Consider the following 23,336-nt stretch of genomic DNA (forward strand, 5'->3'; position numbering starts at 1 on the left):
GGAATTATACATATGTGTTTCAAAACCAACCAGCCATAAGGGGTTTCATTTTTATTTGCCTGCTTATTATTGACTTTTTTTTTGCTGTTTCTGTTGTATCTATCTTTTTTACCTGTTTTTAAAAACTTCTGTATTTAAAGAAAACAGATTTCATGTATTTCATATACACAAGTCTCGGTGCATAATGATTTCTCCCACCCTCCCTCCTCCTTCCTTCCTTCCTTGCTTGCTTGCTTTCATCCCTCCTTGCTTTTTTCCTTTTCACTTTTGTGATAACATACATTGAATTTATTGACTTTAACATTGTTATGGAATTATCTGCGGTTCCTCTATTATTACTGCTATTTCACTTTTGTGCCAGTGCACCTAGCAAATAAGCAAATTCTTTTCAAATCAGATGCTTTCATAAAACTATAAGGTCAATATGAAAGTACAGTACAACCTTGTGTTTTGCATGACTTTAGATTTCTGCATATTATGCTATGACACTATGTAAGTACAAGATGCAAAGCAGTGTCAGAAATTTTTGTGTATATGTCTATCATGAAGCTACAGCAAACAGTATAAAAGAAATCATTTAAAATATAACTGACCTATTTCCCTCTCTACACATATTATTAATGAAGTATATATTTGATCCACATCACTTTTGTGTCTATATTTCTCCTTTCCAGTATCTATAACCATACTATCATTTTATCATATATTTTCTCTAAACAAAATATACACTACCAAGAGCAAACCCTCAGAACTCTGACAATGTTTTTAAGCAACTTGTGATTCTGTTCTTCAATACAGAGCTAAACTTCCTATGCTGATTCATCTAAATCTCATCTTGAACTTAATTTGCACCAAATTGTTTTTCATCAAAACACACTTCTAACAACAGTAAGATAAAAATGAATGTCAAATTCGAAGTGATGCAAAACATGGCTGTCATCTGAACAAAGAAAAGGAAAGCCTTGAAGAAATGAATGAAAATATTATCTCTTCTATCAAAAAGAAAATTTGGACAGCGAAATGGAAAAGTGTTAAAAATTAAATATTACATAGAACATTGTGGAGGAAAGCCACAAGTAGGATGCCATCAAAACCCCTAAATTGCATATTTTAACAGCCAGTATTTCCAAGAGAAAAACATGAGAGAATCAATGTTACTTTGTAGGAAAATGTGAGTAATTTTTTGAGATTTAAATAGATTTTCTTCTGAGAACCAAAAAGTTATGGGCTAATTATAAATACACTCAGATATTGGTTCTGTTCTTTTGTTTTTAGGATTTATTTATTTCTTTGAAAGTCAGAGTTACACACAGAGGGAGGGAGGGAGGGAGGGAGAGAGAGAGAGAGAGAGAGAGAGAGGAGGTCTTCCATCCTCTGGTTCACTCCCCAGATGACCTCAACGACTGGAGCTGAGCCAATCCGAAGCCAGGAACCAGGAGCTTCTTCTGGGTCTCCCACGCGGGTGCAGGGGCCCAAGGACTTGGACCATCTTCTACTGCTTTCCCAGGCCATAGCAGAGAGCTGGATTGTAAGAGGAGCAGCCAGGACTCGAACTGGCACCAATATGGGATGCCGGCACTTCAGGCCAGGGCATTAACCCACTGCGCCACAGTGCTGGCCCTGAGAGATTGGTTCCATTCTTCTTGGAGACTTCATCTTTACTGTTAATCATTAAAATAACAGTTAACTTAACCAAAGACGTTAAAGATCTCTACGATGAAAATTACAAAACCTTAAAGAAAGAAATAGAAGAGGATACCAAGAAATGGAAAAATCTTCCATGCTCATGGATTGGAAGAATCAACATCATCAAAATGTCCATTCTCCCAAAAGCAATTTACAGATTCAATGCAATACCAATCAAGATACCGAAGACCTTCTTCTCAGATCTGGAAAAAATGGTGCTGAAATTTATATGGAGGCACAAGAGACCTCGAATAGCTAAAGCAATCTTGTACAACAAAAACAAAGCCGGAGGCATCACAATACCAGATTTCAGGACATACTACAGGGCAGTTGTAATTAAAACAGCATGGTACTGGTACAGAAACAGATGGATAGACCAATGGAACAGAATTGAAACACCAGAAATCAACCCAAACATCTACAGCCAACTTATATTTGATCAAGGATCTAAAACTAATTCCTGGAGCAAGGACAGTCTATTCAATAAATGGTGCTGGGAAAATTGGATTTCCACGTGCAGAAGCATGAAGCAAGACCCCTACCTTACACCTTACACAAAAATCCACTCAACATGGATTAAAGACCTAAATCTACGACCTGACACCATCAAGTTACTAGAGAACATTGGAGAAACCCTTCAAGATATTGGCACAGGCAAAGAATTTCTGGAAAAGACCCGGGAGGCACAGGCAGTCAAAGCCAAAATCAACTATTGGGATTGCATCAAATTGAGAAGTTTCTGTACTGCAAAAGAAACAGTGAGGAGAGTGAAAAGACAACCGACAGAATGGGAAAAAATATTTGCAAACTATGCAACAGACAAAGGGTTAATAACCAGAATCTACAAAGAGATCAAGAAACTCCACAAAAACAAAACCAACAACCCACTTAAGAGATGGGCCAAGGACCTCAATAGACATTTTTCAAAAGAGGAAATCCAAATGGCCAACAGGCACATGAAAAAATGTTCAAGGTCATTAGCAATCAGGGAAATGCAAATCAAAACCACAATGAGGTTTCACCTCACCCTGGTTAGAATGGCTCACATGCAGAAATCTACCAACAACAGATGCTGGCGAGGATGTGGGGAAAAAGGGACACTAACCCACTGTTGGTGGGAATGCAAACTGGTCAAGCCACTATGGAAGTCAGTCTGGAGATTCCTCAGAAACCTGAAGATAACCCTACCGTTCGACCCAGCCATCCCACTCCTTGGAATTTACCCAAAGGAATTTAAATTGGCAAACAAAAAAGTGGTCTGCACCCTAATGTTTATTGCAGCTCAATTCACAATAGCTAAGACCTGGAACCAACCTAAATGCCCATCAACGATAGACTGGATAAAGAAATTATGGGATATGTACTCTTTAGAATACTATACCGCAGTAAGAAACAACGAAATCCAGTCATTTGCAACAAAATGGAGGAATCTGGAACACATCATGCTGAGTGAAATAAGCCAGTCCCAAAGGGACAAATACCATATGTTCTCCCTGATCGGTGACGACTGACTGAACACCAAGAGGGAAACCTGTTGGAGTGAGGTGGACACTATGGGAAATGGTGGCTTGATCAGCATAGCCCTGACTGTTAATGAACAACTTAATACATTATCCCTCTTAGTAGTTTTTTTTATCTGTTCTACTTAATATGACTGGTTTAGATCTGTAATTGATGCACAGTTATTCTTAAGTGTTGAAAATTAACTGAAATGTGATCCCTGTTGAACATGGTGGTGGGAATGGGAGAGGGAAGAGATGTATAATTTGGGACATGCTCAGGCTGACTTGCCCCAAGTGGTGGAGTTGGAAGCATACCAGGGGATTCCAATTCAATCCCATCGAGGTGGCATGTACCAATGCCATCTCACTGTTCCAGGTGATCAGTTTCAGTTCACAGTTGGTCATGGTGAAGGGACTGGGAGTCAAAGGGAGCACATAGACAAGTCTAGTACCTGCTAACACTAACTGATGGAGTAAATAAAGGGGAGAGTGATCCAACATGGGAAGTGAGAATCTCAGCAGACTCATAGAATGGCAGATGTCCTAAATAGCACTCTGGCCTCAGAATCAGCCCTAAAGGCATTCGGAGCTGGCTGAAAAGCTCATGAGAGTATTTCAGGCATGGAAAGCCAAGACACTCTGGCAAAAAATCTCTGCGAGTGAGATCCCAGTGGAAAGAACAGGCCATCAAAGAAGGAGGTACCTTTCTCTGAAGGGAGGAGAGAACCTCCACTTTGACTATGAGCTTGTCTAAACAAGATAAGAATCGGAGAACTCAGAGGGCTTCCATAGCCTTGGAAACTCATGACTGGAGCATAGGGAGATTACTGATGCCATAGACAGGAGTGTCAATTGGTAAAGTCAACAACAGGAGTCACTGTGCACTTACTCCTCATGTAGGATCTCTATCCTTAATGTGCTGTACATTGAGATTTAATGCTATAACGAGTACTCAAACAATATATTTCACTTTGTGTTTCTATGGGGGTGCAAACTGTTGAAATCCTTACTTAATGCATACTAAACTGATCCTCTGTAAAAAAAAAAAAAAAAAAAAAAAAAAAAAGAAATGATCAATTCCCAACTTGACTCTCACTGGGATTAAACATGACAATAGGTCTGCTCTGATTTCATCATCATTTTAAAAAATCATCTATTATTTTTCACTTTATGTTTCTGTGTGGGAGCAAACTGTTGAAATCCATACTTAATGTATACTAAGCTGATCTTCTGTATATTAAGATAATCGAAAATGAATCTTGATGTGAATGGAAGGGGAGAGGGAGTGGGAAAGGGGAGGGTTGTGGGTGGGAGGGACGGTATGGGGGGAAAGCCATTGTAATCCATAAGTCGTACTTTGGAAATTTATATTCATTAAATAAAAGTTTAAAAAAAAATAACAGTTTTGGAATTGTGGGAGGAAGAGCTTGTGATACAGTGGAAAAGATATTTAAGTAGAAGTCTAATCCTAATTCTTCTAACAAATGAAAGGTTTTTAGCCAAGCCATTTGACCCACCAAAATTCAGCACTTTTTATATGCAGGATAGTGTGATGTTTTACCAAATTGTTGTTAATTCTTCCTCACTGTGGGTCCTTCAGAAATGTCTGATGCAGACAAGAAAATCATGCACTTGGAAAAACCTGAATATGTTTAAGAATGAGTGACATATGTGTGGATTTATTTTAAAAGTAGATACAAATAATATTATAAAACACTAACAAAGTGTATAGAAAAGGGGCCGGTATTATTGTGTAGCGGGTAAAGCCGCCACCTGCATTGCCAGCATCCCATATGGGTAAGGTTCTAGTCCTGGCTGCTTCACTTCCAATCCAGCTCTCTGCTATGGCCTAGAAAAACAGTAGAAGATGGTCCAGGTTCTTGGGCCCCTGCACCTGCATGGGAGACCAGGAAGAGGCTCCTGGTTCCTGGTTCCTGGCTTCTGGCTCCTGGCTTTGGATCGGCACAGCTCTGGCTGCTGAGGCCAACTGGGGAGTGAACCAGCGGATGGAAGACACTTTCTCTCTCTCTCTCTCTCTCTCTCTCTCTCTCTCCTCTTTCTCTGTGTAATTCTCACTTTCAAATAAAAAATTTTTAAATAAATAAATATTTTTAAAAAGTGTATAGAAGAGACTATTTTTTTAACTTTTATTTAATAAATATAAATTTCAAAAGTATAGCTTTGGATTACAGTGGCTTTTTCACCCCATAACTTCCCTCCCACCCGCAACCCTCCTATCTCCCACTTCCTCTCCCATTCCATTCACATCGATTCATTTTCAATTATCTTTATATACAGAAGATCAATTTAGTAGATATTAAATAAAGATTTCAACAGTTTGCACCCACACAGAAACACAAAGTATTAAGTACTGTTTGAGTACTAGTTATACCATTAAATCACATAGTACAACACATTAAGGACAGAGATCCTACATGGGGAGTAAGTGCACAGTGACTCCTGTTGTTGATTTAACAATTGACACTCTTGTTTATGGCGTCAGTAATCACTCTTGTCATGAGTTGTCAGGCTATGGAAGCCTTTTGAGTTCGCCAACTCCAATCTTATTCAGACAAGGTCATGGTCAAAGTGGAAGTTCTCTCCTCCCTTCAGAGAAAGGTACCTCCAAGAAGAGACTATTACATAATTAATTTATCAAGTACCAATGAAATAGCTGGAAAAGAAATAACATCTAGGATCCAGTAATTTTTGATTTGCTTGCTTTTTTGTAGGAAATTGAGGATGCTAAAATCACACAAAAGGAAAGAAAATGAAATAGAAAGTATTGTATGATTTTCAACAAACAAAAATCACATGGATGAGAACCCAATCTGTGTCATATTCATTGTGTTTATATCAAGAATAATTGTCCAGTTTCTAATTTTCTTTGGAAAGCAAAACCATATATTAATAGAATACCTTCTACATGAAAGAAAGAAATATGATAGCTTTTGTTCACAATCCTAAAAAGACACGCTCTCCTGTTAATAATAGCACATTGATTCAAATCGTATTATTGCCCAAATGGATATCATCAGACATTCTGCAATGCATGAGCCAGAGATGGCAAGATTGCTCATCTCAGTTTGGGATACAGATTCATATCAACCCTAAAAGAGTCAAAAGAGGAAATTCTCAAGCAAAGCATTTCAAACACATTTCCATTTAAACCATAAAACTACTTTTATTCAGGAACTCCTGAGTAATAAAATCTTCCACAGCTTCTGATTGAGAATTGCTTGAAAAAATTTTCAGTAGATAAGTGATTTTCTACTCACGAGCATCAAGAAACTTTTCCACGATGACATATTCAGCCAGATGCATTCATTGTATTAATTAAACATTGCAAAAGATGCACAATCTACATTAATCAAAGATGTTTATAGAATTATGTGAAAAAAGCTGATTTCATTTCTTACTTTCGATTATTAAAAGGAACTCCTGAAATTCTCTTTTACATTTTAATGGTATTTAATAACCCTGAAAAACTACTGTATATTTCTCAATTTATAAAAATGTAGAAGATAGAAGCTTGGATGCTTTCACTAAAAAGAAACATTAAATTCTTGAAAGGATAAGTATGTTTTCACTGATTAGACATAACACATATATAAATGTAACAAAACATCACATAGTACTCCATAAATATGTACAATTTTTATATGTCTGGTAAAATTTTTTAATTAAAAAAATAAAATTCTCAAGTTAAAGAAATAGAATTTAATAAAAATTCACTAACAAGAAATACAAAACTATTTTATTATAATTGAGTTACTATGGCTAATAAAAGTACCTCTAAATATTCAAAAAGTATCTCCATTTCTAGCCATTTATTTTCTTCCCAAAGAAACCTCTTATTTAAAGAACACAAACTTCATGCATTTCCTAAGTACAACTTTAGGAATATAGTGATTCTTCCCACCATACTCACCCTCTCACCCACATTCCCGCCCTGTATCCCTCTCCCATTCCCAGTCCCATCTCCACTAAGATCCATTTTCGATTAACTTTATACACAGAAGACCAATTCTATATTAAATAAAGATTTCAACAATTTGCACACACACACACACAAAAAAAACCCTGTTCCTCAACAGTTAAGACAAGGGCTGTTCATATCTTCCACTTCATACACTAAAATGAAATAAATCTTTGAGAACAAGTTTTACTGTTAACTCTTATAATACAACTCTTTGAGGACAGAGGTGCTGCATGTGGAGTTAGTGTACAGTGACTCCTATTGTTAATTTAACAATTAACACTCTTATGTATGACATCAGTGACCACCTGAGGCTCTTGACATGAGCTGCCTAGGCTATGGAAGCCTTTTGAATCCACAAAGTCCATCACTATTTACACAAGTTCATAAGATAAGTGGAAGTTCTCTCCTCCCTTCAGGGAAAAGTACCTCCTTCTTTGATGTATGTGTCTTTCCATTGGGGTCTCACCCATGGAGATCATTTATGTAGGACATTTGTTGCCACAGTGTCTAACCATTTATTTTCCATGTTGGAAATAGCTCTGAGGAAATTTAGCTTTCTTCCCAACTATTACAGATAATTTATTAAATTCATGGGGCATTTAATAAAAACAGATTTAAGACACTAGTCAAAATGCAGAAAACTTAAGGTCAAAATAAAAGTTCCTCAAAATAACATTTGTAGCATCCATAAATAACAAAGAGAAAAGAAGCAGAGAAAGTAGCATAATTCAGGGAACATATATCAGTCATTCAATTGCATACACAAAATAACAGTAATAATGTTGTTCATCTGAATAGTAAGGCTCTACTTAAAATGTGAAAGATTTATATGATCTGAAGAGAAACCAGAGTATAAGGCTTTATTTAAAAGTAAATATACTTACCTATCACCTTGAAAATCTATGCTTCGGAGTCTTTCAGAATTTGAAAAAAACAAATGGATAAACTTGGAGATTTTTATATAGCCCCTGAATTAAGTTTCTAACTGCAGATACGGGTAATTTTTTTTTGGTTTCTTTATTGCTCATTTAATGACTTACATACTTATTTAATGGTTAGTAGGCATTCGGGTTTCAGCATGATCACTAATCTCAGGTAAGAAACAACGTGGACATTCATGTCTTCATAAGACCTTATTGATAATATGCAATTTTTAAACTGCAAGTTATTTAACATTAATTAGTTATTAATATTAAATATAAACAACATTAAATTTAATGGGAAAAGTTTCAAACACTAATTCTTCTAAAAAATTAAGACAAATAAATATATAATTCTTGTGGTTATTTTTCAGGATTCTTATATTCAAATCTTCACCATTCAAAGGTAAATTTCATATCTTAAAATAATTTAGATTATGCAAAGATTTTGAAGTTTATTACTATATGTAAAACTGTCATTTTGTAAAATTAGATATTTGCTCTAATTTATAATTGGAATATTTACTAAGTCTGACTACAAATTATTTTGATATGGTATAGTTCTGCTCCAGATAATATAAATTGCTTATCCTAGTGACATAGGCATTATCTGAAAATAAAAATTATTTTTGCCACTTTAAAAAATAGAGCTTTGGAATTCTTTATGAATGCAAGCTAGTGTTGGAGTAAAACTTACAGAATGGCAGTTCTAGATTCTGTTCCAATCAAAAGGAAGAAAACCTTTGTTCCAAAAGCCTAAATTACTCGCCCAGTACTGATAAACTCTGAGGAATATTTAGATCCCTCAAATACACAAAGAGTTGGAAAATATAAAATACTGAATCATAATATGAATTATATAACTAATATTGCAGAAATAAATGCTATTTTATGTCATTTTTCATAGCTAGAAATGAATATTTCTTTGAAGCTAAGTCACAGATTTGCACATGTTTTCAAAGAAAAGCATGCTTAAAGGTCAGAAATATTTGCTACTAAGTAAATAAATAATGGAAATACATCAATTAAATATGGATATTTTATAACACTGTGTATTTGAAATAATCTACCTTGAAAAACCAGAACTGTAATGATAAATATTCTTTTCATTGACAGCCAATCTTCTTAAATTTTTTTTAAAAGTTTATGCATGTATGTATGTGTTTATTTTTAGAGGGAGAGAGAGAATACACTCCTGCCTGCTGGTTCATGCTCCAAATGTGTGCAATGGCCCAGCTGGAGAGGAAGCAAAGAGCTGAAATTCAATTCAGATATCCCATATGGGTGGCAGAAGCCCAATTATTTTAGCTATCACTGTTGCCTCCCAAGGTCTGCATTAGCAGGAAGCTGGAATCAGGAGTTGGAACCAGGAATGCAACCCATGTACTGTGATGTGGGATGTGGGCATCTTCTAAGCTAAGCACCTGTCCTACAACCATGTTGGAGTAGTCTTCCTGCTTTAGGAGATGATGGTCAGTTGCAAAAAAGCATATTTCTCTTATTATATATATAACTTTTCATGTAAAAATCAATCTCTTTGCTCTTTAGAACAACCACAGTATGCATTACTTGTGCTTCATTGCACTCCTCCTTTCTTTTATTAAGAAAGAAACCTTGGAGTAAGCAGTATCAAAATTAATAGTAGAAATAGAAAGGACACATCTAAGGCATATTAAAGTCTCAAACAAGTTTTTCTCATTATTGTAGTTTCTAATAACAACAAATGAACAGATATCAATCATTTTTCAGTCACTGCAGAACAGCTTAATTAAGACTGAAGTCTTTGTGGTATCTGACTAGCTCTTGCAGGTCAGGTGTCCTGGTGAAGAGGGAAAATAAAACTATTGGAAAAAGTAAAAAAGAAGGCAGGAAGGAGGCAACACAATCAGTCAGTAGTTGCCAAAAGCCATGATTGCAATTTCCATTATTCATCACTGACATGGACATAGAACAAATGAGTTATGAAAGTTCTACAAGTAAATTTGGTGATACTACATTCCCAGAACTATTCCAAGTTTTTTTATAGTTATTCCAATTATATAAAACCCAATTTCTGCTAAAGAATTGTTATTCCCTTGTGAAGTCCAGAGAAGCCTAGGAGCACATGAAAGACATTTAATCGTATACTCGAATGGACTACAGAGAGATTCAGAGGTGAGAGAAAGCAGAGAGAGCTTCAGGTGCAATGACAAGCTTCTGTGATCATGTTTCAACTGAACCCATCATTCCACGTAAGTCATCGCATAATCAGTTGCTGTGAGTTTCCAACATACATGGCAAAATGACTCACTGGTCCTTTCTTGCCACCATCTGCCCATTCATGCAATGTCTTTGAAATAACCTTCTATATCTGCCACCAAAAATTCAACCATAACAGTGAGACCTTACAAAACTCAATTCTGAATAAACCCAATATAGTTTTCTTTAATAACTACCCTGCCCCTGCATCCTGGACGTTAATTACTATCTGTGGTTGAAAGTAGGAATAAGGAAGTTCAGTGAGAGATAAGGACCATCACATTATTGTTTACATTGGTGAATTCAAGCTGGACAGGAGTTTCCTAGGTAGAGGTGGCGGTGGTGATAGTGGTGGTGGGTGGCAGTGGTGATGGTGGTGGTAGTGGGGTATGGGAGTCTGTCAGAGGATGGGGTAAAGCAGACTCCAATGGATCTCATTTGGGGTGCTCTCCGTAGAGTAGGAAGGAAATCCTCCCTTGCCTCCTCTACATCAGGTATGGTCTTGAACTCTCAATGCAACCAATAACCACTACGTGGAGCAGAGATGACAACAAAACTCATAGCTCTCCTTATGAGCACAAGGGCAAATATCCCGAGTGTGTCTGCTAAAGCAGCTACTTTCCTCAGAATAAGCAGTGTTCTCAAAGGTGGTAAAATAATCCCAGCCAAGTGTATTAGTGCACATTCTCTAGAGAAACAGAGCCAATTAATCAATATATATGTTAATCAATATTTTGATACATCATTAATATACAGATCCTAGTGATATATTTATATACATAATTTTCATTAGTTTGAATGAAGGACACCCCTTCAAACAAATACACAGGTAGATGTAGATGAATGTATACAGATTTAGCTATATCTTCTATTGGTATATGTAAATACTAACATATACCACATTAAGAGATTTTTTATGCAGGTTGGGCTCACACATTTTCTGAGGTTAAAAAGTCTCAAGAATAGCTGTCTACAAGACAGGGAACTAGAAAAATGGGTGGTATTCTAGTCCAAACCCATATGCCTAAGAACAAGGAGAGCCAATGTCGTAGTCCCAGTGTGGGGTTAAGGTCCCCAAGAACTGGAGGACCAATGATGTAATTCCCAGTCACAGTTTGCAGACCTGAGAACCAGGAGTGCCCAAGCTGGAGGGTAGAGGAACACGGAGGTGCCAGTAAGACAAGAAGCCAATTTGTTCCTCAGCCATTTTGTTCTATTCAGGCCCTCAAAAGATTGATGATGCCCCCCAACACTGGGCATCTTCTTCCCTCAGTGCACTAATTCATGTGCTAACCTCTTCTGGAAATACACCACAGACACACCCAGAAGAATGCTTTTCCAGCTATCTGGACCTCCCTTAGCCCAGTCAAGTAGAGAGAATAAAATTAACAGACACATCAAACAAAGAGTTTAAATTTTGTGCTTTTCCAGCAAAGTGGTTGTTTCTATTTCTAGACCTCGGAATTGTATTCTATCGGATATCTTTGTTCCACTTTGGAGAGGACAGCGTTATCCCAGACACCATAAGAGATAGCACCTGTTCTCTCCCAGAGCAAGGGACACTGCTCAACTGAAGCAGAACTCTTTCAGAAGAGGTCTGAATCCAAGCAACAGCTAACTCCTTCAGAAAGTCAGAGTAACCCTAAGCACCAGCAGGTGCAGGTACTTTCTCTACTCTGCAATGATCGCGAATTGGCTCCCTTAGAGGAGGATGCAGTCTTACAGTGCATACAGTTCTCCTACCCATCAGGAGAATTTCGGGATCAATGTGTCTGAGAATCTAACACAATGGATATTTTATAAAGTTTTATATTGAATATTGATCACATGCTTTTTTGATTCAAAATATTTTGAGGATACATTAGAATGAAAGCTTGATGAAGCTACATTTATCATGAGTATATACAATATATAAAAGAGATTTAGAGAAACATCAGTCATTGGTTCGCAACATTTTTAGATTCTACTATATCAACTTTAGACATAATTGTCAGAAAATGACAGTAAATAAAGATGGTAGATTTTCCAACTAATGGCTTAAATGATAAAGACTAGATTTGTGCAGGCTGTGTTTATAAGATTTTCTGCTATTATATTTCCACAGTTATTGATAATATAATCCCAAGTTGATGAACAGACTTGTGAAATCTTAGAATCAGAAAGGACATTGGGAAACAAAAAGATTAGTGTCTCATGCTATCACTGTGACTGCCATATACAATACTCTGTCAACCACACACATAAAATGAAGTTACTGTCTTCCCACCTTGCACATGGCAACCTCTGTCAGAAGAGCAGATACACTTTATGTTTTGTGTCAGCTTGGAAAAAAATCACATAGATTACTTTCCATTGGAAAACAGGTATTATTAGGTATAATTTTAATTACCCTGCCTGATGTAATCTTCAAGTATAATTTCCCAACATCTATACAACAATCTTGAAAGATAAGTATTAATCTTCACATTTTATAAATAAAGAGATACTTACTTTTTTGGAAATCTGAAAGTCACATACAGTAAATGATAGAATTCAACCCATGTATTCCTCACAGCAAAGGCAGTGAAATGTTTTCCACTAAAATATATGATTTTAACCTGCTTGTCAGAAAACTTTGTAAAGCCTCAAATAGCAATAATCCTAATGAGCTTGTACTTTAATGGATCCTATCATTTTGCCTAGGATAATCGATCAAATTATCTACTCTTTCCCTATTCTCTATAAATTCCTGCTAGTATGTCATGCATATATTTTAGTAACCATTAAATCATTAATCACGTTTTTGGTGACACAGTCCCCACTCTGCTAGGTATTGAGTATATAGCGATGAAAAGAGTGTAATCACTCACACTCACATTCCAATGCTGCATGTCAACAATTAGTTAACATGTAGAAAACTATTTGTCATTGAAATAAAGGAAAAATATGGCAGCTAAACTTACAGCTGCAATGAAGAATTCTGTGGATTCTTATATCAGTATGTACATATTTTCATTAATTGATTCATTATATACTTAACAAGTATCTGCCATAGGGGATGTACCACATACAATCAGAAACAAACAAACGTTCTTGCCTCATAAGTTATATTGCAATGGAAAAGACAGACTATGAACCAGAAAATTAATTATATTTAAATACATATAATAACATTATGTATTATTATATATCTATACACAATACCAATTTTTTAAAAGTGCTGCAAACACATAAAGCAGGGAAATGCAAAAGGTAAATACTATTTTAGACATTCCAAAATCAGAATAAAATTACAATGCTAAATAATGCCAGTAAAAAAAGCTATTAGGTAGAACATTTCTTCTATGAGTAAAACACACATTGCTCCTTCAAATCTAAAACTATTTAATTTAGTCTTTAGTTTTTTTTGTCTTATTATAAATTCAATTTTAGATGATTTGATATTATTCAAATTCTTTTTTTCTTGGAAATTCTGTATTGTGGTGGACAGAAACAGCAACAACCATATTCTTTGTCAATGCTTAATAATATGAAAAACCTTAATGATTTCAAAATTTGCCTTTTAGTTTCACATGAATCTATGTTCAGGGATTCACAGTATGCTAACACTTTCAAATATACCATCCACTCACATGAAACACTGGTATACATCAAAGTAAAAGACCATGCAAAAATACGAAAGGAAAGCTCTTCATTTTGATCAACATCAGTAAAAATCAAGTAATCCTTTTCACATCCTTGTGAATTTCAGAAAAAAATGAAACCTTCACTCACACAATGCCAAGAGAGCAGGAACTAGTCCAAAATTTGGAAGTGTGAATTCTTGGTCAAAACCTAAGCAGACAAAACCTGCTCAGTTTATGAGATCTGACAGTACCCCTGCTCCAGGTGATAAGGCTGCAGGCATTGTATACACTTAGCCACTGGCAGCAGAATAAACACTGACAACTTGACAGCTCATCAATTGGAAAGCCGGTCCCTCTTTTTTTGTGACATGGAGAAACTGGAAGTGGAGCCTTAATACTGGACACATGTCTAGCAAATCTATATGGCAATTATTTACATGGTAATGTTGTCTCTCAATAACTGTCTTGAAAAACATTCTTATGTATGTTAATGCCCACATGAAGGAGCTGCCCTATTTAAAAAATAAAGCTGAAAAACCCAAAATTAACGAATGATACTTTCTAAGGAAGTATTTATTTAAGAATCCGAGAGACCAAGAGAAAGGCAGATAGAAAGAATGCTGCCATCCACTGGTTTTTCCCCAAATTCCCCAGCCAGAGCTGGAGTGGGGAACTCAGTCCAGGTTTCCCAATTGAGTGGTAGGAACTCAGCTACCTGTGCCATCACCTGCTGCTTTCCTGGGATGCAGGAAGCTGGGGTTAGAAGCTGCAGCTGCCTACTGAACCCAGTTACTCCACTAAGGGACATGAGCATCTTAATCAGTGTCTTAACTGCTAGATTAAATGCTCACCCCATATTTTTGAAATTACTTAAAAGATAGATTTGGAGGTTTTACACATTCACTAATTGATTAAACTAGCAATTTAGTCAAAAATTTGAGTTATACAAATATTTTAAAATGAAGAATATTTCAAAGTTTTTAAATGAGAATACGTAATTTTAATGTCTCTGAAATGTAAAAGGCACCAAAGAGTAAATCTTGATAAGTGGCTTCAGAACCAGATCATGTGGTCGTTTCATGCAGTTGGGGAGTCAGAGTATGGGGAAATAAGCAATTAAATAATTATGGGAATTATTTAATACTACTTAAGAATAAAGAAGACATAATTTGTATATGACTCACTGTCACCATAATGGCACAAGTTACAATTACAGACTTGAATTCAATTCAGAGCAAGTGAAAGAGCTACCTAGGATTTAGAGTCATAGGGAATGATAGCAATCTTAGAAGGATGAATGAGTGCTCCTCTGCCATCCTCACAAACATGACTTGGTGAGTACTGGGAACCCCACCCCCCGGGAATCATGAATTCAGATGTCTTTCTCCCCAGATGCAACTTCCTGGCTCTGAGGCTCTCTCACTCATACATAAAAATACACAGGTTCCTCAGATGCGCTGAAGACTCTGTTCTCTTGAGCCATACTTTGTCTCTGTTGTTGACATTCCAGCTGTTCTCATTGCCATCCTTGTGGAATTTAGGTTTTCTGCTTTGTCACATCAATCTCTTTGCATCATTGTACCACTATCAAAACCCAAACAAAATAAAACAGCCAGATGAAACTCCAAGCCTACATCAGTTCCAATTCATCCAGTCTACCGAAGCATGCTGGACAAATACACAGCCGTGTACATTAGCGCTACAGTGAACACTCAGTCTCCAACCTGCCTGGCAATTTGTCCATGGTTCCCTATTAACTCTCTCCTGTTTGACACAGTGGCTGTTTTGAAACTTCTTCATTGTCTTTAGAAGTCCAGCCTCTGTAACTTTTCTTCGTAGCCTATAATCTCACCTTTCACTTCTTCAAAGAAAGATGCTATGTTTCTTAACAATCCACTGACCTTCTCACACCCATCATGAAGATTTACATACATACTGTCTTTCCTTACCTCCTCTCCCTCAAAACTATGGAAAATGTCTCCCATACTTATGGTTAAGTACTCCATCTAATTGTGGATCCAACCCTCTTACTTCTTCCACTCACCCAAACTTCTATCCATAATCACCTTGCTGTTGTTTATCTTCATTTTTTCCCTCCCTTCTGGCTTGACCTAATATACTCAATTCATTTATATTTTAAAAATTCACCCCCTCAACTTCACAGAACCACTTACTGACTGTCCAAATGGGTTAACTTCCTCACTTTCTTTTCCACTTTTCTAGGGTTGCTATTTAAATATACAATGTTATCATGCTACTGAGATGTAGCTCATTAATGATGCTTAATTGCAGCGACATCTTTTGATGAATAGGCATACTTGTGGATCCTTCATATTACTAAGTTAGGCCAGCATCACCTTAGTAGCAAAATTTTTGCAACTTCAGTCATAAACATCAATGTTTCTACCTAAGGAAAGATGACAGGAAATCAAAGAATTCTTATGTAACCACAAACACAATTATAATTTGATATAAATGTAAAGCTGATTTTTATATAAAAATTATGTGAGTGTAACCCAAGAATATGTGGAGTGTGTTAACAATGTGTGATCAAAGTAAATAAAAAAGAAAAGGAAAAACATGATCTATTTTATAGTACAACATTGAAAACTTTCCTCCCTGATTGATAATGATCCAGGAGCACCTACCAGTATAACTTCCACTCAACATTGTTCTGGACGACCTAGTCAGTGCACTGAGGCAAGCAGACACAAAAGGTGTGTGCCAATAATAGGACAAATTACACCATTCATAAGAATCCATTGATACGTTTTTAAAATTTTAAAAGTTTAGCAAGAAAGCTGAATATAAAACCAACAGAAAATATTAGTGTTATTCTCCTATGGCAGCAATGAACAGAAAATGGAAATAGAAAAGGTACCAGGGAACGGGTGTTTAGCCTGGAGTGAGGATGACTGGTCTACATCCGAGTACCTGGGTCCCCAGCTCCAGCCCCTGACTTCAGCTGCCTGAGAATGCCATCCACGTGGGTGATCTGGACTGGGTTCCTGGTGGCTGGCTCCAGCACCAGGCCATTCCCAGACTGAGGAGTGAACCAACGGATGGGAGATCTCTCTACCTTCATGTCTCTCAAGTTAAATAAATAAAGAAATATGTCCAGAAAATCCAGACTACTGACACATGAATGCATGAAAATAAAGATGGATCTTAAAAAATGTTGAGAGAATGAAGGTACAAATGAGTGTGTACGATGTTGCTTTTCAATGAATTTCCACACTCAGTGAACACTCTGTGATGTTAAGAATGGGAATGGGGGAGATGAGGCTTTCTGGGTGATAGAAATGTCTGATAACCTGTCTTGGGCGATGGTCACAATGAGCACACACAATTACTAAAACCCACTGCATGTTTACAATGTGTGCATTTTATTGTATTTCAGCGGTCTCAATGAAACAAACAAGATATATTGAAAAGTAAAATTTTTACTCCTTTCTCACTCAGACATATAAAAGAAAAATCTTCCAAGCACAACAAAGATCTCAATTTAAAAGGCAGAACTATGAAATCTTTGGAAAATAGTTGAGTATAATATCTATATGATTCTAAGAGGAGGGAATAACTTGAAGACATTTTGTTATTATTTATTTTAGAGAGATAGAGTGAGTGAGATGAGGTGCTCCTATCCACTGGTTTACACTCTAAATACCTGCAACAGTCAACACCGGAATGGGCTGAAGTCAGGAGCCAGGAACTCAATCCAGGTCTCCCACATGGGCGGTAGACACACACATCCTGAGGCCGCCATCTGTTGCTTTCAGGGTGCACACCATCTGGAAACCAGAGTCAGTAGCGCAGCCAGGACTCTATCCTAGGCACTCAGTATGGGAGATGGTTATTGTAAGTGGTAGGAAGGGCAACTTAACTGCCAACCCCAGGAATGATTTCTTGAACAGGGCTAACCAGTAGTAAGCACAAAGAAATATTTTCACAAATTCACAAAAATAAAAGGTGCTAAAAGGGTATGAAAATAAAACCCATAGAGAAGACAATAATACTTGTAACATAACTGAATAAAAAAAACTAATATTCAAGATATATATAAAAATTCTAAAATCAATTTTAAAGAACAAAGAACATCCTACCCTCATCCTGCAAATGGCCAAACACTTGAATGGACAACTAAGTCACTGAGAAATCTGAAGAACCAAAAAAAAAAAAAATAGGAAAATACACAGAATATTTTTAATAATCAAGAAAATGTAAATTGATAGTATGAGGATATATCATTATATACTCAATAAATTAATAAAATTTAAAAGTTTGACAAATCTGAGATTTGGTTAGAACATGGGAAAATGAGAACAAACCAGCACTGGTGGTGGTATGTAAACTGGTAAGTCTCTATGAAAATGAGTTTCATTTCATCTAGTAGAATTCAAGAAATGCTTTCTTGTATTGCAGTAATTCTACTTATGCATATAAAACCTATAGGCATCCATGCAAAGAACAAGGTTATAATCCAAAACATATGTTCAAGATAGTTTGTAACAGCATTGCTTATACAAGTTTAAAAATGGAAACATGCTGTAGTAGATTGTGATTCATGTAATATAAAATGATATAACACTATCAATGACTAAACTGCAACTCACAGAACAACAAAGATGAATAACAGGCATAATGCTGAACATAAGCAAGAGGAATATATGCAAGATTCAATCCACTATTAAGTGTTAGTATTAACAATAATATAAGGGTGTAAACATAAGGAATAAAATTGTATTTAAAACGTAATGAAATGAGTATAATAAAATACAAATTAACAATCACACAGTGAGAATATGGTTCTAGCATGGAATCAGAGAGAAGCATGTGAGGCTGCTTAGGGATGTTTGGTGTATTTTATTAACCACAGAAGTGGTTGCTCCCTTTAACATAATTCACTAAGCTATCCCTGTGTTTTATGCAGTTTTCTATATGTTGGCTATTCTTCACCATAAAACAAAGAATAAAATCAATTAAGACAGTTTCAATCTCTCTAGCATAAGTTATTGAGACATTTTTATTGCTGATAAGAATAACTCCTAACTTCATTTTGTCAAGCATTTCCTGTAGCTTGTATCTCATCACTGGAAAGAAAACCCTAGTGAAGAACCTCTTACCTTCAGTGCAGTCAACTTGATGCAGTTGGAAATTTATAGCTATCAGCTCACTCAATTATGTTAGGATTTTCCCTACCAAAAACATATAAATGGCATATACAAACTACAGAAAAGTCATTTTCCAAGGGTTTTTCTGTTTTTTCTTGAGAAAGTTATTATCCTAGTATTTCATGAACCATCCTTTATTGCCACTTAACTTCTTACAAGTAATCTGAGGTCTATAACAAGAGCTCATTTCCTACAGAATGCGTTCTATTTACAACATGACACATACAGCAGTTGAAATACTGAAATGCCACATTTTATAGTAGATATTCTATTGTACCAAATTTACCCACACTCTTACTCTGATTTTACAGGTTACAAATTAAAAACCAAGCAGCTATGCATTATATAAATATTAAATTCACTGCTTTACAAAATTATGATTTTAATAATGAAGGCTGAGGCAATTTCCATAGGCAAGTATCAGATTATTCTTTTTGCTTTAAATTTTTCTAATGCATAAGTAGAATGTACTACAGAATACTTCTGGAAAGTATTTAAGGTAATTTCAATGCATAATTCTGTCTCTGTCTCTCTTCCTCTCCTTCCTTCACTCCCTCTTCCCCTCCCCCCTTCCAGTTTCTCTTTCTCCTTTTTCTTTCAAACTACAATATGGACTTTACTGTGTAGCGCAAATATATTGCCAAGAGGACAATCAAGCAAGAACCATAAGCAATATATTTATCAGTATGTCTGGTCTTACTTTGCGAACACCTCTGCCAAGCTCTTCTCCATAGTTGGTTCCGAGAATTTCAAAGTGGACGTTGGGATTTCCTCCATTTTCTCCAAATTCTAGTTCTCCAGTCAACCCATTAACTCCACCCTACAGGAGAGAACAGATGCTGAAGTAAATTTTTAGAAGTAAAAAAATAATAATAATAAAACATAAAATAAGTTTCTAAGAACTTTAGTCTATTAAACCAATATGACAAGCATGTCATTATTAACAGGCTGTTATTAAATAGGTTCACAGCACGAACAATAATATTTGAAAGTAACCTTGGAAATCACTTAAATCAATCTCTTCCACTTGACATACAGACAAGGATATGTACACTCAAAAGAGTCATGTAAGTCCTCAAAGTGAAACCAGCTGAGATTAAATTCCAGGGTAGAGTTCTTGTTCCCATATATTTTTTTTTAACTTTTATTTAATGAATATAAATTTCCAAAGTACGACTTATGGATTACAATGGCTTCCCCCCCATACCGTCCCTCCCACCCACAACCCTCCCCTTTCCCACTCCCTCTCCCCTTCCATTCACATCAAGATTCATTTTCGATTATCTTAATATACAGAAGATCAGCTTAGTATACATTAAGTATGGATTTCAACAGTTTGCTCCCACACAGAAACATAAAGTGAAAAATAATAGATGATTTTTTTTAATGATGATGAAATCAGAGCAGACCTATTGTCATGTTTAATCCCAGTGAGAGTCAAGTTGGGAATTGATAATTTCTTTTTTTTTTTTTTTTTACAGAGGATCAGTTTAGTATGCATTAAGTAAGGATTTCAACAGTTTGCACCCCCATAGAAACACAAAGTGAAATATATTGTTTGAGTACTCATTATAGCATTAAATCTCAATGCACAGTACATTAAGGATAGAGATCCTACATGAGGAGTAAGTGCACAGTGACTCCTGTTGTTGACTTTACCAATTGACACTCCTGTCTATGGCATCAGTAATCTCCCTATGCTCCAGTCATGAGTTTCCAAGGCTATGGAAGCCCTCTGAGTTCTCCGACTCTTATCTTGTTTAGACAAGGTCATAGTCAAAGTGGAGGTTCTCTTCTCCCTTCAGAGAAAGGTACCTCCTTCTTTGATGACCTGTTCTTTCCACTGGGATCTCACTCACAGAGATCTTTTGCCAGAGTGTCTTGGCTTTCCATGCCTGAAATACTCTCATGGGCTTTTCAGCCAGATCCGAATGCCTTTAGGGCTGATTCTGAGGCCAGAGTGCTATTTAGGACATCTGCCATTCTATGAGTCTGCTGAGTATCTCACTTCCCATGTTGGATCACTCTCCCCTTTATTTACTCCATCGGTTAGCATTAGCAGGTACTAGACTTGTCTATGTGCTCCCTTTGACTCCCAGTCCCTCCACCATGACCAACTGTGAACCGAAATTGATCACCTGGAACAGTGAGATGGCATTGGTACATGCCACCTCGATGGGACTTGCCCCAAGTGGTGGAGTTGGAAGCATACCAGGGGATTCCAATTCAATTGTTCCCATATTTTGTGACTTGCACAGATCCATTCATCAGAAAGCCAGATGTTTTGGAAAAAATATCAAATTTATTCCAGGGATAACTTTTGGTAGCAGTATCCTTTGGTTTAGCATAATTCCATTCAATTTTGATTTTCAAGTATACCTGGGAATCCTAAAATCCATGGTTTATAAATTATCCAGGGCTTATTTTCCCTACTTCTTGACACCTGTTGTCCAAATTTAAAGAAAAAGGAAAGCGAATTTCAGCTTGAAATCACTTTTTGCTCTTCAATTGTTGTCTGGCTGCTAAGAATGACTGGGAAGTTTTGACATTCAACATGTCAGATGTTCATCTGCCCAACAGATGGCAATGTAGCTCATACTTCTCTCTTTCTTATTTATCATCCTTTTCTCAGTTCATCAGCCTTTATATTATTTAGGAGTTTACAAAAGAAAAATCTCACACTGAGTCACTTCATTGCTAAAGCATCTCTAAGTTAGAATTTTGGCCAGATAATGACATTTATTTGGACAACAAATTATCTCAGTTTGTAAGTTCCTTCAATTATCACCTCAATGATGTTGATACTTTACAATATCCCACTTGTCATGATCTGTAATCTACTCTAGTCTTTTTGGGATGATGTTACACCGTCTGCTATATCTTCTACTTCATCTATGTCATGTAGCCTGTTACTATTCATAATAAGAGTTCAATAGACCATTACTGATGGACGTTTTTCTACCCTATTCATTAATTTCAACATTTAATCTATTTAAGTTTACAACAGTATAATAAACAATTATTTATCCACTATTATTTCCTAATCAGCCAATTTTTCTTTTATAATCCATTGAATTTGATAGGTCTGTGATCTCTTCATAAATGATTTAGCAATAAAAAGCTCTGACCACATTTCCTGGATTTCATCAATAGCATCAGAATCTCCTTGCAGTGTATGTCATTTAATTTCACTGTGAATCAAGTTATCCATATGTCTAATGGGAATAATAATAGTACCTATTCCCCAAATTAATATTCTTACTAGGCTACCTGTAAAGAATATAGAATATAGAATAAAGAATATAGAATACTTGATATATGGCAAGACATTTAATTACTATTATTATTATCATCATAACCTCCTCCAGTAGTTCACCTTTTAATGTTGAAAGCTTTCTAGTTCTAGAAAATGTAGACATGGTCTTGGGTTGTTGGTTTTTTTTTTCCAATAAGAGTCACTGGGTTTGCCAACATTCACTATATGCTTAAAATTTAGATGGCTTTGTAAGTTGTTTATTACAAAATGCAAATACAACACTGATTAATACTTGAAAGCAAAAGAGTCAAAGCAACTTGTCTAGGACATATTCACTCCTTTGGTGTATGTGTAGGGTGGAGGTATAATGAGCAGGTCTAATGTCTTTGTCAGCTAGAACTTCAGGTAAAGTAGTTATATTTACTAGAAAGAAGTCTTTACAAAGCTCTTACAAAGATATCCCTGGGTAAGAAAAACTTTAGGGGCTGGTGTTGTGGCATAGCCTGTAAAGCCACAGCCTGCAGTGCTGGCATCCCTTACGGGTGCTGGTTCTAGTTCCAGCTGCTCCATTTCTGATCCAGCTCCCTGCTAATGCATCTGGGAAAGCAATAGAGGATGGCCAAAATCCTTGGGCTCCTGCACCCATGTGGGAGACCTGGAAGAAGCTCCAGGCTCCTGCTTTCAGACTGGCTCAGCTCCAGCCATTGCAGCCATGTGGGGAGTGAACCTGTAGATGGAAGACCTCTTTCTCTCTGCCTCTGCCTTTCTGTAACTCTGCCTTTCAAATAAATAAATATACCTTTAAAAAAAGAAGGAAAAACAAAATATTCTATCAAATATATCCATTAGGATAACAGAGTGATGATTTGTGGCTCTCTCAAAATTGTCCTGAAACTTTATGATTTTCTAAGGAAAAATTTGTGATATTTTGTAATATAAATGCTTCCTATGGTGAGAGAAGAACCTGTAAAACCTT

At 36.2% G+C, this 23,336-nt stretch overlaps 1 protein-coding gene across 4 annotated transcripts in view; it reads right to left on the reverse strand.

Moving 5' to 3' along the window:
- The window catches only part of GRID2 (glutamate ionotropic receptor delta type subunit 2), a 1,616,513-nt gene that overhangs the window by 596,017 nt on the left and 997,160 nt on the right, over positions 1 to 23,336 (reverse strand). For all 4 annotated transcript variants that reach the window (XM_051819556.2, XM_051819557.2, XM_002716957.5 and 1 more), the window contains one exon: positions 19,805 to 19,924. In XM_051819556.2, the coding sequence (XP_051675516.1) occupies positions 19,805 to 19,924 (120 nt within the window). The remainder of the gene's footprint in view (positions 1 to 19,804; positions 19,925 to 23,336) is intronic.

Source organism: Oryctolagus cuniculus, chromosome 8 (genome assembly GCF_964237555.1).
Source record: "Oryctolagus cuniculus chromosome 8, mOryCun1.1, whole genome shotgun sequence".
Classification (NCBI taxonomy): Eukaryota; Metazoa; Chordata; class Mammalia; order Lagomorpha; family Leporidae; genus Oryctolagus; species Oryctolagus cuniculus.